At 36.3% G+C, this 17,717-nt stretch overlaps 1 protein-coding gene across 1 annotated transcript; it reads left to right on the plus strand.

Annotated features, from left to right (window-relative positions):
- The first annotated feature begins 12,534 nt into the window (after positions 1-12,534).
- On the plus strand, positions 12,535-13,534 carry LOC101139713 (interferon alpha-14). The gene has a single exon (XM_031014700.3). It carries the CDS (start codon positions 12,605-12,607, stop codon positions 13,172-13,174), a length of 570 nt encoding a protein of 189 aa, XP_030870560.1. The 5' UTR covers positions 12,535-12,604; the 3' UTR covers positions 13,175-13,534.
- The last annotated feature ends 4,183 nt before the right edge of the window (positions 13,535-17,717 follow it).

Genomic DNA, 17,717 nt, shown 5'->3' on the forward strand with positions numbered 1-17,717 from the left:
GTGTATTTGAAGAAGTTAACCAGGAAGCATGTGTGAATTGCCTAGGTTAGTAGGAAGAGGCTTCAACTTAGGACGGATTTCTCAATTCTTTGCTCAAATTACATACCCAACCCTTATATGGCTCTTTTGAAATGGAAGAGAAGAGAAATTGGGAAAGTCAAAGTTATATTTTACAATATATTTGTTCTTCGCCTCTCTTTCATTAGCTACTGAGTGTGGAGGGCCCAGTTTAGGATCAGAAAGAAAACATTAACACTTTTGAATATACCTGGTTCTCTCTCCTCTGTCTCTTTGATGGTTTAACACCTTTCATATATTAAAAACCCTTTTACTCCTGACTATTTTTAAGCTTCTTATTTCTTTAATGTTATTTTTGTTTTTTGTTGCTTATCATTTCAGTGGGCAAAAATTGTATGATGTGGCTGCATATTGTCACCTTATCCTGAAAAATGTCTGTAACTATATCCTGAACATATCTAGAAGTTAATTTTTTATATATTCTAAAGTATTGGAGACCCAATGAAAGGAAGTGGCAGAGCTGGCAGAGAGGAGCCCTATTATAGCCTGCCTCATACAAGTCCCTGGACAGTTCCTCTGGTGAGGAACACATGGAAGCTTAGACCCTGCCCTGACTCCATTGGAACAGACATAAGAGATCATGATACAGTACCACCTGGAGACAACGGGGCTTTGTGAGCTCACGAGGCCGAAGAATGTAACCACCCCTAGATTTCCCTTACCTGGCAAGCTCAGCACTGCAGACGTCAAGGATGTTTTGCTGGGAACAGAAACACAGTAAATAGAGAGAGTCCTGCCCACAACACTACACCCAATGAGCGGGTAAAGAATGCAGGAGCTCATTTGTGCCTCTTTTTAGGGACTTCCAACATTCTGATTCCCCTAGGAAGAGACTCCACCAGGCTCAGGACTCTCATTTGTTGAAAAAAGCAAAGCCCACATTATGAAACATGAAGACAGAGCCAGCAGCAGCTTTAGAATTTGGAAGGAGGAGAGAAGACTGGAAAAGCGGCAGGTCCTCAGAAAATGGAGTAGCAATGGAAGCACTGAGTCAACTGTTCAGAATATTCAAATCAGAGGGAGAGAAGATTGAAGTGGATGCTGAGAGCATAGAGTGCTCCCGTGGAGACATGGCCAACACTGTCCCCTGCATGGGTGACACTGATACTACAGCAGCCTGTAGAGTATTGGAAGGGACAGGGTTACTTCAGTGTCAGCTGCAAACTCCTGTTTCCTCCCTGGTACCCATCAAGTTCTCACACTACAGGCAAACTTATTTATGGGGCCAATGCAATTCAAAGCATCTCTTAAATTCTAGTCATAATGCAGCCTCCTTAAAGGCAGTAAAAAATGAAACAATGCCTGAACAGAAGGGACACAGCAGGTATTTGAGTACATTTCAATTGGGCCAGAGACTTCCCAGCAGGACAGATATCAATAATGTGTGTATTGAAGAATCACAATTTCTTCTCTTTTTTTGTATTCTTTTGTTTGTTTTTTTGTTTGTTTGTTTGAGACGGAGTCTTGCTCTGTCACCAGGCTGGAGTGCAGTGGCGCGATCTCAGCTCACTGCAATCTCCTCCTCCCAGGTTCAAGCGATTCTCCTGCCTCAGCCTCCCGAGTAAGTGGGATTACAAGCATGCACCACCACACCCAGCTAATTTTTGTATTTTTAGTAGAGACAGGGTTTCACCATATTGGCCATGAAGATCTTGATCTCCTGACCTCGTGATCCACCTGCCTCGGCCTCCCAAAGTGCTGGAATTACAGGCGTGAGGCACTGCACCCGGCTGAAGAATCACAGCTTCTAAAGGCAGCAAAGATCTTTGCCGAATTGTATTTATTTAACTTCATTAATTGAAAAGAGGCATTGGTGGGTCAGTTCTCTTTCTTCTTTTTTCTTTTTTCCAGTCAGTGTATTCTATACTCAATAGGCACATTCAAAGTTAGGATTTGTACACTTTCTGAGGATTCAAGTCCAAAAGACAAACAAAGATCATCCTTTATTTCTGATAAAAAATACTAATGCTTTTATCACTTTGTCAATTACTGCTGATTTTAATGATATATTTATTTCATTGCTAAGTTGTATTTCATGCCTTTTAATTGGATCAGGCTAGAAATTAAATAGAATCAACTATGTTGGGCAGCTGAACTAAGTTTGGAGTTACAGCCAGACTGTCTTTGGTAATCAGCTCTTCAAAAGCCCTCACTTCTGTACAGGAAGTGCATAATATTCTTCCATCTGACAAAATGTTTTTTCAGCACTCAAAACTCAACCACTTGTTGGAAAGACAGAGGATAAGAGATTCTTCATAAGACTCTATCAGTACACAAGATGAAGTTCAGTCTGGGCTGGAGGTAAGAAACAGTGCTGTCACCTTTAGGAATGAGAACAGTACGCTAGTCTGAAGAAGCTCTCCTGTAGATTTAGTGAGGTCCTGAAGGAGATAAGAAAGATCCCATAAGGCTCCACTAGCAGCAAACCGAAAATTGTTCGGTGCTTTTTGTTTATTCTTAAACTCACAAAAAATCTCGAGAATTAAAAATAAATAGGCTTTCAAGAGTCTACAATTGGTAAGTTAACAGTTATTTTTCTGTATTTCTTTGATGAAACCACACATTAAACCTTAGACTTTGTCTTTCAATTGGGAGAAAAAAATCCTTGCTTATAGCTATTTAAACAGTATTTTGCCTACCTAGAATTTAAAGTCAATCAGTTAAATTCACGTATAAAACACCACTGTTGATCCTGTATGTTGGTCCCATATCTATTCTTCACTTATGTAACATGCCCTTTCATACAAACCAATTAGCTCAACTCTCCATAAGGTTTTGACCTTGGATCATTGGTACGTTCAGAATAGTTCATCCTTCCAGATTTTTATTCCTCTCCAAAGAGTTATATAAGGAGCATAATACAAATAGGTTTGTTGAAAGTATTGAACTTTTTTGTTTTTTTATATTTGAATTGATAAATAACAATAGTATATATTCATGAAATACACGGTGAGATTTCCATATTCATAATGTGAAATAATTAGATTTTGTTAATTGGCTTATTCATGATCTCAAACATTTATTATTTCTTTGTGAAGGGAAGAGTCACTGTCCTCCTTCTAGCTATTAACAACTATATAATATATTATTGTTAACTATATCCTACAATGGTATATAAAACTAGACCTTAACCTCCTACATAGCTATAATTTAGTATCTTTTAATAAATCTCTCCAATTCATCTCTTCCTCCAACCCTTCCTACCATCAAGTATCCTCTGTTCTACTTTTTACTTTTATGAGATCAACTTTTATTTTAGCTTCCAGATATGAGTGAAAACATGCAGTATTTAACTTTCCGTTTCTGGCTTATTTCTCTTAGTTCCATCCATATTCTCCAGTTTCATCCATGTTGCCACAAGTGATAGGATTTTATTTTTTTTATGGCTGAATAGTATGTCATTGTGTATGTATACCACATTTTGTTTATCCAGTCATCTCTTGTTGGAGAACTCAGGTGATTCTCTATCTTGGCTATCGTGAATAATGTTACAATAAATACGGGGGTGCAGATGTCTCTTAGATATAATAATTCTCTTTCCTTTGGATAAATGGCCAGTACTGGGATTGCTGGATCATATGGTTGTTCTATTTCTCGCTTTTTGAGAAACCTCCATACTGTTCTCCACATTGGCTGAGGTAGTTTAGAGTTCTCTTTTCTCTATATCCACACCAGCATTTTTAACATTGTCTTTTGAATAATGGGCATTCTAACTAAGATGCAATGATAACTCAGTGTGGTTTTGATTTCCATTTCCCTGATGATAGTGATGTTGAGCAGTTTTTCATATATTTGTTGGCCATATCTATATCTCTTTTTGAGAAATGTCTGTTCAGATCATTTGCCCATTTTCTAATCACATTATTATTACGTTTTTGCTCTTGAGTTGTTTGAGTTCCTTGCATATTCTGTATACTAATTCCCTGTTGGTTGAGTAGTTTCAAAATATTTTCTCCCATTCTATAGATTGTTTTCACTCTATTATTTCTTTTGTTGTTAAAAAACTTAGTTTGATATAATCCAATTTGTTTATTTTTGTTTTTGTTGCAGTTTGTTTATTTTTGTTTTTGTTGTGATTTGTTTAGTTTTGTATTTGTTTCCTGTACTATTGTGGTCTTATTCATAAAACTTTTTCCCAGACTTCTCTTATGTTTTCTTCTAGTACTTTTAAAGTTTCAGGTATTGGGCTGGGCACGGTGGCTCATGCCTGTAATCCCAGCACTTTAGGAGGCCAAGGTGGGCAGGTCACGAGGTCAGGAGACTGAGACCACCCTGGCTAACAAAATGAAACCCTGTCTCTACTAAAACTACAAAAATTAGCCAGGCGTGGTGGCAGGCGCCTGTAGTCCCAGCTACTCGGGAGGCTGAGGCAGGAGAATGGCGTGAACCTGGGAGGCGGAGCTTGCAGTGAGCTGAGATTGCACCACTGCACTCCAGCTTGGCAACAGAGTGAGACTCGGCCTCAAACTAACTAAATAAATAAATAAAGTTTCAGGTATTGGATTTATGTCTCTGTTCTATTTTGAGTTGATTTTTGTATAGGGTGAGAAGCAGGGGCCTAGTTTCATTCTTTTGCATATGGATATCCAGTTTTCCCAGCACCATTTATTGAAAATATTATCTTTTCCCTAGTGAATGTTTCTGGCACCTTAGTTAGAAATTAAAGCAATGGCAACAAAAGACAAAATTGACAAATGGGATCTAATTAAACTAAAGAGCTTCTGTACAGCAAAAGAAACTACCATCAGAGTGAACAGGCAACCTACAAAATGGGAGAAAATTTTTGCAACCTACTCATCTGACAAAGGGCTAATATCCAGAATCTACAATGAACTCAAACAAATTTACAAGAAAAAAACAAACAACCCCATCAAAAAGTGGGCGAAGGACATGAACAGACACTTCTCAAAAGAAGACATTTATGCAGCCAAAAAACACATGAAGAAATGCTCATCATCACTGGCCATCAGAGAAATGCAAATATGCAAATCAAAACCACAATGAGATACCATCTCACACCAGTTAGAATGGCAATCATTAAAAAGTCAGGAAACAACAGGTGCTGGAGAGGATGTGGAGAAATAGGAACACTTTTACACTGTTGGTGGGACTGTAAACTAGTTCAACCAGTGTGGAAGTCAGTGTGGCGATTCCTCAGGGATCTAGAACTAGAAATACCATTTGACCCAGCCATCCTATTACTGGGTATATACCCAAAGGACTATAAATCATGCTGCTATAAAGACACATGCACACGTATGTTTATTGCGGCACTATTCACAATAGCAAAGACTTGGAACCAACCCAAATGTCCATCAATGATAGACTGGATTAAGAAAATGTGGCACATATACACCATGGAATACTATGCAGCCATAAAAAATGATGAGTTCATGTCCTTTGTAGGGACATGGATGAAATTGGAAATCAACATTCTCAGTAAACTATTGCAAGAACAAAAAACCAAACACCGCATATTCTCACTCATAGGTGGGAATTGAACAATGAGATCACATGGACACAGGAAGGGGAACATCCCACTCTGGGGACTGTTGTGGGGTGGGGGGAGGGGGGAGGGATAGCATTGGGAGATATACCTAATGCTAGATGACGAGTTAGTGGGTGCAGCGCACCAGCGTGGCACATGTATACATATGTAACTAACCTGCACAATGTGCACATGTACCCTAAAACTTAAAGTATAATAATAAAAGAAAAAAAAAAGAAATTAGTTGTTGTAGATACGTGAATTAATTTATGTTTTCTTGATTCTGTTCCATCGGTCTATGTGTCAGTTCTTAATGCTAGTACCATGCTGCTTTGGTTACTACAGCTTTTTAGTCTATTTTGAGGCCCAGTAGTGTGTGATAGTGTGATAGTTCCAGCTTGGTTTTTTTGTTTTGTTTTGTTTCTTTCTTTCTTTTTTTTTTTTTTTTTTTTGACTGTTTCGGCTATTTGGGGTCTTTTCTGGTTCTATACAAATTTTAGAACTTTTTTTCTATTTCTGTGAAGATGTCATTGGTATTTGGGTAGGGATTACACTGAATCTGTTGATTGCTTTGTGTAGTATTCTCATTTTAACAATATCAATTATTTCAATCCACGAGCATGGGATGTATTTCTATTTGTTTGTATCCTCTTCCATTTTTTTCGTTTGTATTTTGTAGTTTTCCTTGTAGAGGTCTTTCACCTCCTTGGTAAATTTATTCCTAGCCATTTTATTACTCTTTTTTTTTTGTAGCTACTGAAAATGGAATGGCTTCTTGATTTCTCTTTGAACTGGTTTTTCATGTGTAGAAACACTACTGATTTTTGTACATTAATTTTATATCTTGCAAACGTACTTAATTTATCAGTTCTAAGGATTCTTTGGTACAATCTTCAGGTTTTGCTATATATAAGATCATGCAGTCTGCAAACAGAGACAATTTGACTTCCTTCATACCAGGGTGAATGACCTGCACCTGGGCCTTGGGCCTGAAAAACACCCCTCGGGCTGCCTCTCTCAGGCTCATCCCCAGGCTAGCAAAGCAGCTTTGTGCCCACGTCCTAGGCCTGAGTTAGTATTTTTAAAGACCTTACAACAGTGGATGATCCATACTAAGCACACAATAAAACTAAATGTCATATTTTCAAATCATGATTATTATTACAATCCAGATTAAGTGCAGAATCCTTTGGGTGCATCTAATTCTCTCTCTTTTAATTCTGCATTTCCACAAGTAATCTTTTCGTTGCCTGAGCAGATTTAGTAACTAGGTAGAGTGCTCAGGTGAGACTAATATCCATTATCCTGCCTAAGAGGATTGGTGTTGCAGCAACTGAGGTCTTGTTGCCCGTCTCTTAGGAGGTGGTTGGTGTCACTCTTCCCTTTTCTCCTCAGAGCTGATTATATGTGGACACATAGTTAGAGGAAAAGGACAAGTTCTAGCATTCAATGGTACAGTATTTAAAGTTAACAACAATGTATTATACATTTCTAAATAGCTAGAAGAGAGGATTTGAAATGTTCCCAACACACACAAAAAATGATAAATTCTCAAGGTGATGGATATCCTAAATACCCTGACTTAATCATTGTATATCCTATGCATTATCATAATAGCACATGTACCCCATATATATGTACAACTATTATGTATCAATAAAAATTTTAAATGTGTACTATAATACAATGCAAGAAATGTTTTTAAATGTGTATTAATTCACAGAAAAGTCAGGTGGCTGGTCTTGCAAAGCTGAGAGCAGTTCATGGCTTCAGAAGTTGCTCTTCTCTGAGCCTCTTGGAGAAGCAGCAATTTCCCTGCCTTTGTGTACCTCAATATGGGCCTTCATTCGTGCCCTCTGCCAGAACCCCAGTCTCCAATTTTGCTGCGTTATATTTTGCTAACTTATACTTGGTGATTGTGTCATCAGAAAGTCACTTCTCTTCTTCCACTTTCATGACATTGTACTTTTTTGTAAACCACAAACTACTATCAAGTTTTGCTTTCTAGGAAAGTGGAAATGAGAAAAAAAAATGAAATCATGGAAATTATAGAAAAAAACAATGTGGCCCCTTTGCCTGACTTTTACTTCTCTTAATTTTTGTTACTTCGTCATGAATTATAATGTAATGCAGAAACAGCAAGACAAACCTTGTCCAGAAAATCACTATGTGCAAAGAAGCAAATTTAAAACAAAAAACCACAAACCAATAAAGGAAAGAAGCCTATTTCTTCCTGACAGAATAGTCTGGAGCCTAACTTGCCCTGTACTGTCAGAGTAAGGCAGAGATCCAGGTAAACAACCCCAAGAAAAACACTAACTGGATGAACAACTGAAAGTCCTAGTTTCTGTCGTATTAGTTGCCAATTATCATCATTATTAACACCCCTGTGGCCAGCTCAGAAAGGTGAAATCAAGCAAGTGTTCAATAGTTTTAAGTATTGAAGAATGAAAGTAAGAGTTGACCGATAAAATCTATAATTTTCAAAATAAAAATTATTTGCTTACTAAAGTTAAAATTATGGCAATTGAATACTTCCCCCACCTACTTAGAACAAATTTTTGCTATATTATTTATATTTATTTACTCTTGCAACTTGTCATATTTCTAATGTTTATCTATTTCCTATAATAGATATTCACTTTTACATTGTACTAAAGTGTGTAATACATGTTCAACTTTTCATTTGATTAAAAAAAGTATTATTTAGTACATTCTTAGTAAAGAAAAGTTTTGGATTTTTTGTTCTAAAAATAAATTCCAAATTCTGGTTTTCTAAACCCAAATGAAGAATGAATGACAATATTCATTTACTTTTTCTTTCATTCCCTTTATATCATATGTAAAAATTTGTCAGCAAAGTGATATATTATGGAATTGCTGTCAGGAAACACAGGTGAATAAAGGTAATACACTTCCTTCTTTGTGGAAACTTGAATTATTACAGAGAAAGAAATATAAAAGCTGTACTAATATTTACTTAATTTCACTTATATGAAATACTACAAAAAGAAGTAAAGGACAATGATGTTTATACAACAAAAATTTTAGGTATGAATCATGCTGAAAAAAAATAATAAATTTCCTTTCTAAGGTGCCTGGAAAACATGAAAGTACAGAAATCATATTGACAGTTGGGTATGTGGGTCAAGATTTAATGATAAATGCCATGGGTGGAGGTATAAATTGAGATTCTTTATTGCATATCTGGTAATGGGAGCATGGGAATACAAAAAATGTTTGCTGGAATCATGTGTAGGCTGTCAGACTATTTGACACCTGGGTCAGGAGGAGAGAAGGTTACAACTCGCTACTTTCTCAGTTATATTCACACTTGGTAAATAGGGGTAGTGCTTAGGCAATGAGAAGAATGTTGGGGGATTATTTTGGGGACACTTGAGACTACCCAATAAAGGAATATCTTACTGACAGAAGTAACCCATGCCCTACCAAAGGGGGTTGAGTCAGGGAGAGTTGGAGGTCAGGACACATGGCTATATGCATATTAATCAAGCTACACTTTGTCACTTCAGAACAGAGGGCGTCACTAGAGATGTGAAACCTCAGTATTCTGAGGTGAGATGGTACTGTGAAAAGGATGAAGATAATGTTGGTTTTGTAATTTAAATTCCCACACCCATTATACCTGAATATAACTAGGATTTGCATTACGAATATTGGCACCAACTGAAAGAGTCATACCTAGTAAGAAAAGAAGATATGTTTTTCAAAAATGTGTCCTTTTGAAAACACGGAAATCTAGATGACCTAGTGTTTGGTGATAACTTTAGATAAAATACCAAAAGCATGATTCATTTAAAAAAATGATACATTGGATTTTATTACAATTAAAACTCCTGCTTTGCAAAAGACACTGTCATGAGAATTTGAAAAGCCACATACTGGGAGAATATATTTGCAAAGACATCTGATAAATGGCTGTTATCCAAAATATACAAATAATACATACACATATACAATGGAGTACAATTGACACATTAAAAAAAGATATCCTATCATTTGCAATAACATGGATGGAACTGGAAGTCATTGTGTTAAGTGAAATAAGCCAGGCATAGAAAGACAAACTTCGCATGTTCTCACTTACTTGTAGGAGCTAAAAATTAAAACAATTGAACTCATGGAGATAGTGAGTAGAAGGATAGTCACCAGAGTCTGAGAAGGGTAGTGGAGGAGGAAAGAGGGAAAGGCTAAGGGATACAAAAATACCATTATATAGAAATGAATAAGATCTAGTTTGATAGCATAACATTGTGACTATAGTCAACAATAATTTATTGTACATTTAAAAATAACTAAAAGAGTATAATTGGATTATTTGTAACACGAAGGATAAAAGCTTCAGGTGATGGGTACCCCATTTACTCTGATGAAATTATTACTCATTGTATGCCTGTACCAAAATATCTCATGTACCCCTTAAATATATACATCTACTATATACCCACAAAAATTAAAAATTAAAACACAAACACACACACACACACACACACACACACACATAGATATATATTCAAAGAATACTTAAAACTCAGCAATAAGAAAACAAACAACCCAATTAGAAATTAGGCAAAACCTCTGAATATACTCCTAATCAAACTAGATACAAAGATGGGAAATAACATATGAAAATATGCTCAGCATCATACATTATTAGGGAATTGCACATTAAAACAATAATGAGATACCACTACATACATATTAGAATGGCTAAAATCCAAAAATTTGACAACACACACGTTATTAAGTTGAGAGAAGTGTCCTTTGAAATTATTGATTCCCTTCTTTCTTCTAAGAGACATGATAAGAAAAACATTGACCTCTTGAGTTTATGTATACATTAAGGGAGAGCTTGGGAAATAACACTTACCCATTATGTGGATAATATACTGTAGTCTTTAAAATTTGCCTTTTTTATGTATAAACTCTAGCGGTTGGTGTGTGTCCCATGACTCTGTGAAGGCTGTATTCAGCAAAGCAGAAAACACACCCTTGATCAGGAATGATTACTTTTCTTCTAGCCCATGCCCATTTGCTGCCTTTGATCTACATCCGTTCTACTTTCCTGCTTCTGTTCTTCTCCATTCCTTAATCTCCATCTTGGCTGGGCTGAATGTAGGTAAGTTGCTTTTTGTCCTTGTTTTTTTCCCATTAATATATTGCTTCCTTTTTACATTTTTATCACATTTAGATATACATTTGTTTTGGGCTTTCTTTTGTCCCAGTTCTTTAGGATGCAAAAAGTGACAACCTTTGTTTTCAATAAAAATGAAAATGAAAATGAGAAATAAAGGTTTCTGGTGTCCTGCATGTGAAACAATTGTACAACACATTTATGTTATCACATTTACATCCCATTATGGACATTTAGGACAAAAAGGGTTTCCTTTAGTTTGATAAAAATCAACTAGAATTGGAACATCTGCAGGTCCTTTGGAAATTTGAATTTTAGGGCCAAAAATGTGTTTAATCAAATTAATGGCTTTTTCTTAACTACATATACTCATTCAGTATGATATTGCTCCCAAAAGTGTAAAAGTTATTTTTGAGTGTGTTAACAAATCTTAGGTATTTCGGTGATTGGTAGCACTCTAAAACTCAACTCTATCCGACAAAACCTTATTCCTTAGTACTTTTTTTTCCATTGGGTTTTCTTGTGTATCACATGAAAAGTACTGACACTGAGTTCATGGAAGATACACACAAGGTATATAAGATCAGCGTTACAAACCTATGTCAAATGGGTGCTGTGATTGGAGGAATTTCTAAGGTTTACTAGACGTCAAAGTCATAACATCTGAGGTGACCTCTGTATACATATGGGCTGTCATTAGCCATCTTGTGAATGTTGCTTATGTTTAATCCTTAGCATTTCTGACTGTGTTGTGGGCTTTCAGAATTAAATGCAAATACTTTATATTTTATTATTTAATTCTACTAAAGGTGTTCAATACATCAATAATTATGTCAAGCACTGAAGAGAAAAAATCTAGACAATATCTGGATGAATATCTAGCAGCTAGTGAAGTTAAACATTTTCTAACATGACAGAAAATTAAGTTAGACTAAAAGTAAATGTTAAAAAATTAAATTTTAGTAGTCTTTAGCAGTTTTGAATGATTTTTAAGTATTTTATGGTATTAGGTATTATTATGTGTTTTTATAATTTGTTAATTTGCTGATGGAATTGGACACATTACAATTTATATAGGTAAATAAATCATTTTAAAGACACAAACAAATTGAGTTAAATGTCCATGGGTTTTAAACTTAACTATTAACTTTTAGCTTAAAAATTTCATTTGGTCTTCTTTTTTTCTTTCTTTCTTTTTTTTTGAGATGGAGACTCGCTCTGTCACCCAGGCTGGAGTGCAATGTTGCAATCTTGGCTCACTGCAACCACTGCGTCCCGGGTTCAAGCAATTCTCCTGCTCCAGCCACCTGAGTAGCTAGGATTACAGGCACCTGCCACCATGCCCGACTAATTTTTGTATTTTTAGTAGAGACGGGGTTTCACCATGTTGGCAAGTCTGGTCTTGAACTGCTGACCTCTTGATCCACCTGCCTTGGTCTCCCAAAGTGCTGGAATTACAAGTGTGTGCCACCGGGCCCAACCCATTTGGTCATTCTTAACACTATGTTGAATAAAAAGATTAAACTTTACACTCCTTATAAATAGATATGTACACTATATCAACAAATATATGGTATGTCTGTGTTATTAAAATTTAATGGGACTTTGAATTAGAAAGAAATTTCTAAAAAGCCCATGGGGCAGGGAAAGATGAGGTAATACTGAAAATAAAAGTGGTTGAGAAACTGCTCTACACCCATGTAGACAGGACATAAAGGAAAGCCAAAAGAGAAGTAGAAAAAAACATGAAGACGTTCAGAAACTGGAACTAGTATGTTCCTTATTTAAGACCTATGCACAGAGCAAGGTCTTCAGAAAACCTACAACCCAAGGTTCAGTGTTACCCCTCATCAACCAGCCCAGCAGCATCTTCGGGATTCCCAATGGCATTGCCCTTTGCTTTAATGATGGCCCTGGTGGTGCTCAGCTGCAAGTCAAGCTGCTCTCTGGGCTGTAATCTGTCTCAAACCCACAGCCTGAATAACAGGAGGACTTTGATGCTCATGGCACAAATGAGGAGAATCTCTCCTTTCTCCTGCCTGAAGGACAGACATGATTTTGAATTTCCCCAGGAGGAATTTGATGGCAACCAGTTCCAGAAGGCTCAAGCCATCTCTGTCCTCCATGAGATGATCCAGCAGACCTTCAATCTCTTCAGCACAAAGAACTCATCTGCTGCTTGGGATGAGACCCTCCTAGAAAAATTCTACATTGAACTTTTCCAGCAAATGAATGACCTGGAAGCCTGCGTGATACAGGAGGTTGGGGTGGAAGAGACTCCCCTGATGAATGAGGACTCCATCCTGGCTGTGAAGAAATACTTCCAAAGAATCACTCTTTATCTGATGGAGAAGAAATACAGCCCTTGTGCCTGGGAGGTTGTCAGAGCAGAAATCATGAGGTCCCTCTCTTTTTCAACAAACTTGCAAAAAAGATTAAGGAGGAAGGATTGAAAACTGGTTCATCATGGAAATGATCCTCATTGACTAATACATCATCTCACACTTTCATGAGTTCTTCCATTTCAAAGACTCACTTCTATAACCACCACAAGTTGAATCAAAATTTTCAAATGTTTTCAGGAGTGTAAAGAAGCATCGTGTTTACCTGTGCAGGCACTAGTCCTTTACAGATGACCATGCTGATGTCTCCTTTCATCTATTTATTTAAATATTTATTTATTTAACTATTTTTATATTTAAATTATTTTTTATGTAATATCATGAGTACCTTTACATTGTGGTTAATGTAACAAATATGTTCTTCATATGTAGCCAATATATTAATTTCCTTTTTCATTAAATTTTTACTATACAAAATTTCTTGTGTTTGGTTATTTTTTAAGATAAAATGTCAAGCCTGACTGCACAACCTGATTTCAAAATAGATGATTTAATCAAGTTACCTATCATAATTTTATTCAAGTAATAGAAAAATACATTTTCTATACCAGGTTATATGTTGTCTTAAGGATGTAAACATGAATATAAAAAATACAGCTCCTGTTCTCTTGTATCTTTGATTTTTGTCAGGAAAGGAATCTAAAAACAATAATAATGCTGAATTAATATCAGTTATACAAACTGCTGTATGGTAACAAAGTAAAAAAACAATGAATTCTTCTTAGCACAAGATAGATTGAGACATGTCTGGAAAAAAAAGTAGAGATAAACTGACTTTCAAACATGTAATTGAAAATGTACATTGCCAGTCAGATATATGAGTTTGCAGTTTCCAAGGAATACGATATCTGGAAGCTCATAACTGGCAATGTAAAGGCCAAAAATGAAGGCTGTCATGTGGGGAGGAAGTGGAGAGGGAAAAAAGACTTAAACTGGATTCTGAGGACCTTCCACCATTAAAGTGTGGGAACAGAAGAGACACAAAGAAAACAGAGGTGGAATACCTCAACATTAAAAGGAGAAGAGGGAATGATGATAAAAGTGTATTTAGAAAACAAACATGCTTAGAAAAAGAATCAATAGACTTATGGAAAATGTGAATTAAAACTGAGCACTACAGCAAGAAAATAGATGGCAATGCAGAGCTTACTGAGAGCTGGATTGACAGAATTAATCAGCAGAAGCCATATTGGGGTAGGTAGAAGAATCAATGAGAAAAGAAAAATCAGGATAACACATACAGAAAATTGTGAAAGATCTGCCTTTGCAATGGAGGGAAGTAATAAGTTGGACCCGCCAAAAATGTGGATTATCTTTTATCTGCATAGTGTTTCCTTTTTGAAAATACATGTCAATGAATAAATTTCATAAAGGTGATGCACTGATAAATCATATTAATACATTTAATATTTTATATATTTAAAGCATAAAATGTAAAATTATTTACAATAGTAATTGATCATTATTTTGATTAATACTCTGTTAAACGTCAGTAAAAACTGACACATTTCTTTCATAAAATAAAATTGGAAACTGGAAAAGAGAATCTCTTTCTCAATACTTTAGGAATAGGGAAAGGATTCCCTATTTAATAAATGGTGCTGGGAAAACTGGATAGCTATATGCAGAAAACTGAAACTGGACCCTTCCTTACATGTTATACAAAAATTAACTCAAGATGGATATAAGACTTAAATGTAAAACCCAAAACCATAAAAACCCTAGAAGAAAACATAGGCAATAGCATTCAGGACATAAGCATGGGCAAAGATTTTATGATGAAATTGCCAAAAGCAACTGCATCTACAGCTAAAATTGACAAATGGCATCTAATTAAAGAGCTTCTGCACAGCAAATGAAATTATCAATCATCACAGCGAACAGGCAACCTACAGAATGGGAGAAAATTTTTGCAGTCTACCCAATTGACAGAGGTCTAATATCCAGAATGTAAAAAGAACTTAAACAAATTTAGAAAAAAAAAAACCATCAAAAAGTGGCAAAACATGAACAGACATTTCTCAAAAGGAGACATTTATGTGGCCCATAAAGATGAAAAAAGCTCAACATCACTGATCATTAGAGAAAGGAAAATCAAAACACCAATGAGATACCATCTCATACCCCTCAGAATGCTGATTATTAAAAAGTCAGGAAACAACAGATGCTGGTGAAGCAGTGGAAAAACAGGAAAGCTTTTACACTGTTGGTGGGAATGTAAATTAGTTCAACCATTGTGGAAGACAGTGTGGCAATTCATCAAGGATCTACAACCAGAAATAGCATTTCACCCAGCAATCCCATTCCTGAGTAATACCCAAAGGAATATGTCATTCTATTATGAAAATACATGCACGTGTATGTTTACTGCAGCCCTATTTGCAATAGCAAAGACACAAAACCAACACAAATGCCCATCAATGATAGATCGGATTTTTAAAAATTGTGCTTAAAACCTAGATGACAAGTCGATAGGTGCAGCAAACCACCATGGCACACATATACCTATGTAACAAATCTACACGTTCCGCACAGGTATTCCAGAACTTAAAGCAAAATCAAAAAAAAAAAAACAAAAAAAGAAAGAGAGAGCAAGTTGGTCAAAATCAGCTGAAAATACAACATGAACCAAGGAAATTCAGAGAGCAGGAGATGGTTGTGTATAAATGAGGAAAAAAGGAGATTAATAATTATTAAGGAAATCCTCACACAAAATTTACACATCAGGTATAAATAACAATAACTTATTTTACATTGAAATTCCATTCTGGTTGCATATATATTTTTTTGGCAGCGTAAAACAACAGGATTCTATCATGAATTCTAGAGAGGCTGAAAAATTGTCTCACCTCATTTCAAAGTCCTACTTACACTCAGTCAGGAATGGTGGCTTGTATAAATACCTGACAGAGGAGCAGCATCTAGATTGAAGTGCAGAATACACGTGTCGATAATTAACTGATTCTGGCACCTGGCACATTTGTTTCCTGGCTCTCAGAATCCCAGAGTACACTCCCATATGAAGTTACTCTCCTAAACTTAAGTAAAATATAGATCTTTGCTGGTTCTGAGAGCTGACACACTTTTCCCTTTCCTCCATGCTTTTCTGTATCCCATTTTTTCACTCCCATATCACATTAGTTTCCTACTTCTTCCTCTAGAAATGCGCACTGTGCTCTCTTCTTCACTCATCATTAGCCTGCACTGCCTCTTCATACAGCTGTTTTCAATTCTCTTGTGGGTTTTACCCATCACTTTCCCCTTAAGAGCACAAAATCAAAAATTAAAGCAGAAGGTCAGTGAAAGTTCTACGTTTTTCAGAAGCTCTTTTTATAAAATACTCTTTTTCCTTTCTTATGATGAATATTTCTGTAAAACACGGAATGTCGCTGTTGCAATGACATAATAGTAGCTTAGCAAAAAAGGAAATAAAAGGCAGGTTCCATTTTACTTTGAGACTGTTACAAGATTTACAGGGAAAGAGAGCCACCAACTGGTCAAAGTGCACCAACACAGCAGCCAAGTCTGTGGAGAGCAGGCTGTGAATGCAGAAGTAGGCCTCCTGGCAGGAGATTTATCTTCATAGCTAAAAAGAGGCTCTTCCCAAGAAAGAACTATCATGGTACTGGAATTAGCCCATTTCCTTAACTTTCGTGTCTTAGAGAAAATACTCCCAGCTTCAGGCCTGACATGTCCTCTCGGGGCAATGGACAGCTATGGGGAAAGAGAAAGGGTCTGGATATGTCCCTTTCCTCCAGCCTGCCCAGCCTCCCCGGGGCCTCCGAACTTATCCCTTCCTCTATGGATTGTGCTAGACTAGGAATTAGAACAGCCTGCCAATCTGGGTGTAGAACTTCAAGGGAATTTGATTTGTGGTCTCCCTATCAAGATTGTGGAAGGTTTCATAGACTATATCCTGAAATATATTTTCCAAGTTGTTTGTTTTCTCCCTGTCTCTTTTAAGGATGCAAGTGATTCCTAGATTTGGCCTCTTTATTATAGAGTCCCCTATTTCTTGGAGGTTTTGTTCATTGCTCTTCATTCTTTTTTCTTTATTTTTGTCTGATTGTCTTATTTCAGAGAGCCAGTCTTCAAGTCCTGAGATTCTGTCCTCAGCTTGGTCTATTCTGCTGTTAATACTTGTGATTGCATTGTGAAATTCTTGTAGTGTGTACATCTACTAGGTCCGTTAGGTTCTTTTTCATACTGGCTATTTGGCTGTCAACTCTTCTCTCTTTTGATTGTGATTCTTAGTTTCCTTGGTTTAGGTTTTACCGTTTTCCTGAATCTCAATGGAATTCCTTTCTATCCCTATTCTGGATTATATTTCTGTCATTTTAGCTAACTCATTTTGGTTAAGAACCCTTGTTGGAGAACTAGTGAGATTATCTGGAGGACATCAGATACTCTGTCCATTTGAGATACTGTAGTTCTTCCATTGGTTCTTTCTCATCTCTGCATATGGGAGTGTAGCTTGAGTTCAATCAATAAATAGACTTATTTTCTGGCTGTGTTCACAGGGCTGTAGCTTTGTGCAGGGTCTCTATTTGTAGCTGACATGTCTTTGGTTGAATGAGGGTGTGTTAGTGAGATT

Source organism: Gorilla gorilla, chromosome 13, assembly GCF_029281585.2.
Source record: "Gorilla gorilla gorilla isolate KB3781 chromosome 13, NHGRI_mGorGor1-v2.1_pri, whole genome shotgun sequence".
NCBI lineage: Eukaryota > Metazoa > Chordata > Mammalia > Primates > Hominidae > Gorilla > Gorilla gorilla.

Bases quoted from the DNA above. Each gene is read 5' to 3' on its own strand.
- LOC101139713 (XM_031014700.3), top strand. From the start codon at position 12,605: ATGGCATTGCCCTTTGCTTTAATGATGGCCCTGGTGGTGCTCAGCTGC.